Source organism: Topomyia yanbarensis, chromosome 3 (genome assembly GCF_030247195.1).
Source record: "Topomyia yanbarensis strain Yona2022 chromosome 3, ASM3024719v1, whole genome shotgun sequence".
Lineage (NCBI taxonomy): Eukaryota > Metazoa > Arthropoda > Insecta > Diptera > Culicidae > Topomyia > Topomyia yanbarensis.
Window position 1 is genome coordinate 96,300,333 of NC_080672.1, and position 2,173 is coordinate 96,302,505.

The 2,173-nt window shown below is 43.9% G+C and overlaps 1 protein-coding gene across 1 annotated transcript; it reads left to right on the forward strand.

The window, feature by feature from the left end:
• Positions 1-550: 550 nt before the first annotated feature.
• On the forward strand, positions 551-1,923 carry LOC131693061 (phospholipase A1-like). The gene is made up of 2 exons (XM_058980537.1): positions 551-611; positions 675-1,923. The coding sequence occupies exons 1-2, from the start codon at positions 569-571 to the stop codon at positions 1,694-1,696; spliced, it is 1,065 nt and encodes a 354-aa protein (XP_058836520.1). The 5' UTR covers positions 551-568; the 3' UTR covers positions 1,697-1,923.
• Positions 1,924-2,173: the final 250 nt, after the last annotated feature.

Here is a 2,173-nt window from a genome sequence, read left to right on the forward strand (position 1 = left end):
TCTTCAACCCATAGCTCCGGAACCGGAAGTTCGATAAATTAAAAATTCAATAGCGTCTTTTGAGAGCGTTATGCCGTTCATTTGAAACTAAGTTTGTGCAAATCGGTTCAGCCATATCTGATAAAATCAAGTGGCATTATTTGACAGACACATACACACACAGACATTTGGCGATCTCCACGAACTGAATCGAATGGTATATGCCTTGCGGCCCTCCGGGCCTCGGTTGAGAAGTTATTTTTTGGAGTGACTGCATAGCCTTTCTTTATATTAGAAAGGCTAAATAGCAACTCGCGTGTATCGCTCATTTTGCACGTGATCACGTATTGATCATGCTTTATGGAGTTGTCCCAAAAATTATGCCCTATCAGATTAGATTGCGTTCCTCCCGCGGTGCAAGATATAAATAACTGTTTTAGATGGCTCTCAGCGACAAACTGCAAATCTGCAAATTAATCATTTCTCTGCAAAAAATAACATTCGATTATTCTGTTGGGTTGATAAGATTCGATTATGCTATAAAATGGAATGCTCAATCCACCTCCAGACAGTGTTCAAGGTACTCAAAATGAAAGTGTACGGATTAGTCTTTCTGCTGGTAGTTGGAGTCGGTAAGTAAATCCATGAAAATGTCACAATATAGCAAAAATAACTTCTCTAAAATCATCTCACAGTGGCAGCCTTTCCGATCGAAGAATTCGGAGACGAGTTTATTCCCGTTGACAATGATGGTGGTGCGGAACATGTTCCCACCTGGACATTGGTGCCGGACGGTGATGGTCGGCTCCATCTGGTGAACACAGATCCTTACGACTTGGCCGGTATGGACGAACCGGAACCACACTTCAATTCCGACGCCGATACTATTTTCCGACTGTTCACACGAAACAATCGAAACTCAGGACATGTCATTCAATTGAATAATGCTGGCTCTTTGGGTGGCTTCTGGAACGGAGGTCGCCAGACTCGACTTATCATCCACGGTTGGAATAACAACGGTGATTCCGGTGTCAATGTTAACATTCGAAATGCGTATTTGGATCGGGGTGATTTCAATGTAATTACTGTTGACTGGGGGCGAGGTGCCCAGAATCCGAACTACGTAACGGCTAGAAACCACATCAATGCAGTTGGAGCAACAGTTGGCCGATTTGTGGATTTCCTGAATCAGAGCGGTGGCATGTCGTTCAACAATGTGTACATTGTCGGGCACAGTTTAGGAGGTCATACTGCTGGAATCGCCGGAAAGAGAGTTAGCCGAGGACGACTGCATACGGTAGTCGCATTGGACCCAGCACTGCCACTGTTCTCGATCAACTCCCCCGGGGAGCGCGTTGCGCCCTCGGACGCTAACTACGTGGAGGTTATTCACACCAACGCTGGACTGCTTGGATTCGACCTACCGATTGGTGTGGCTGATTTCTATCCGAACGGAGGACGCACACAGCCTGGCTGTGGAGTTGATGTTGGAGGCGGCTGCGCCCACAGTCGTGCATGGGAATTCTTTGCCGAATCGGTTAGATCCGGTCGATTTAATTCGGTGCGATGTCAGAATTTTGAGCAAGTTTGGAACCAAAACCAGTGCACGTCAAGTGGTCCGAACAGGAACATGGGTGGGGAACCTTCCAACATAGGAATCGCCAATGGAGTGTACCACCTGACGACGAATGGGCAGAGTCCTTTCGCGAGGGGTTAAATCAGTCAGATTTGGCTAGTACTCTTGTTTCTGCATTGATCAATTACACGCGTGTTGGAGTTTGAAAATAAAGCTTGGATTACGTTCTAGAAATCTGGCGACTGCGAAGCCAAGTAGTTGATAGAATAGCATACATAACATTTAATAATACAATACATACAAACGGAAAAATCTTTCACAATGTACCCGTTACAAAATAGTGAATAAAACACAAGAGATTTGTAAAACTCTGGATATTTTTACTTCTTTGATATTCATACTACAAAGTACTTTACCATATTGACTAGGAATTAAGATATCGATTCTGTTGAATTTATTGAACTTGTATGATTACCGTTCGCAAAAAACGACTTGAGTGTGCTGTGACCGCATATTGTAGTAGGAAAATTATGAAAAATGAAGTGTGCCGTGTGCGTCAGGATCGGTTTTTATGAGCATTTCGTTTTTTTTTGTATTATTATATAAGCCACCCAGGAG

Excerpts from the sequence above, each read along its gene's own strand:
- LOC131693061 (XM_058980537.1), top strand. The coding sequence starts at position 569 with ATGAAAGTGTACGGATTAGTCTTTCTGCTGGTAGTTGGAGTCG. Across the intron at positions 612-674 it reads TCTGCTGGTAGTTGGAGTCG|TGGCAGCCTTTCCGATCGAA; the intron begins GTAAGTAAATCC and ends ATCATCTCACAG.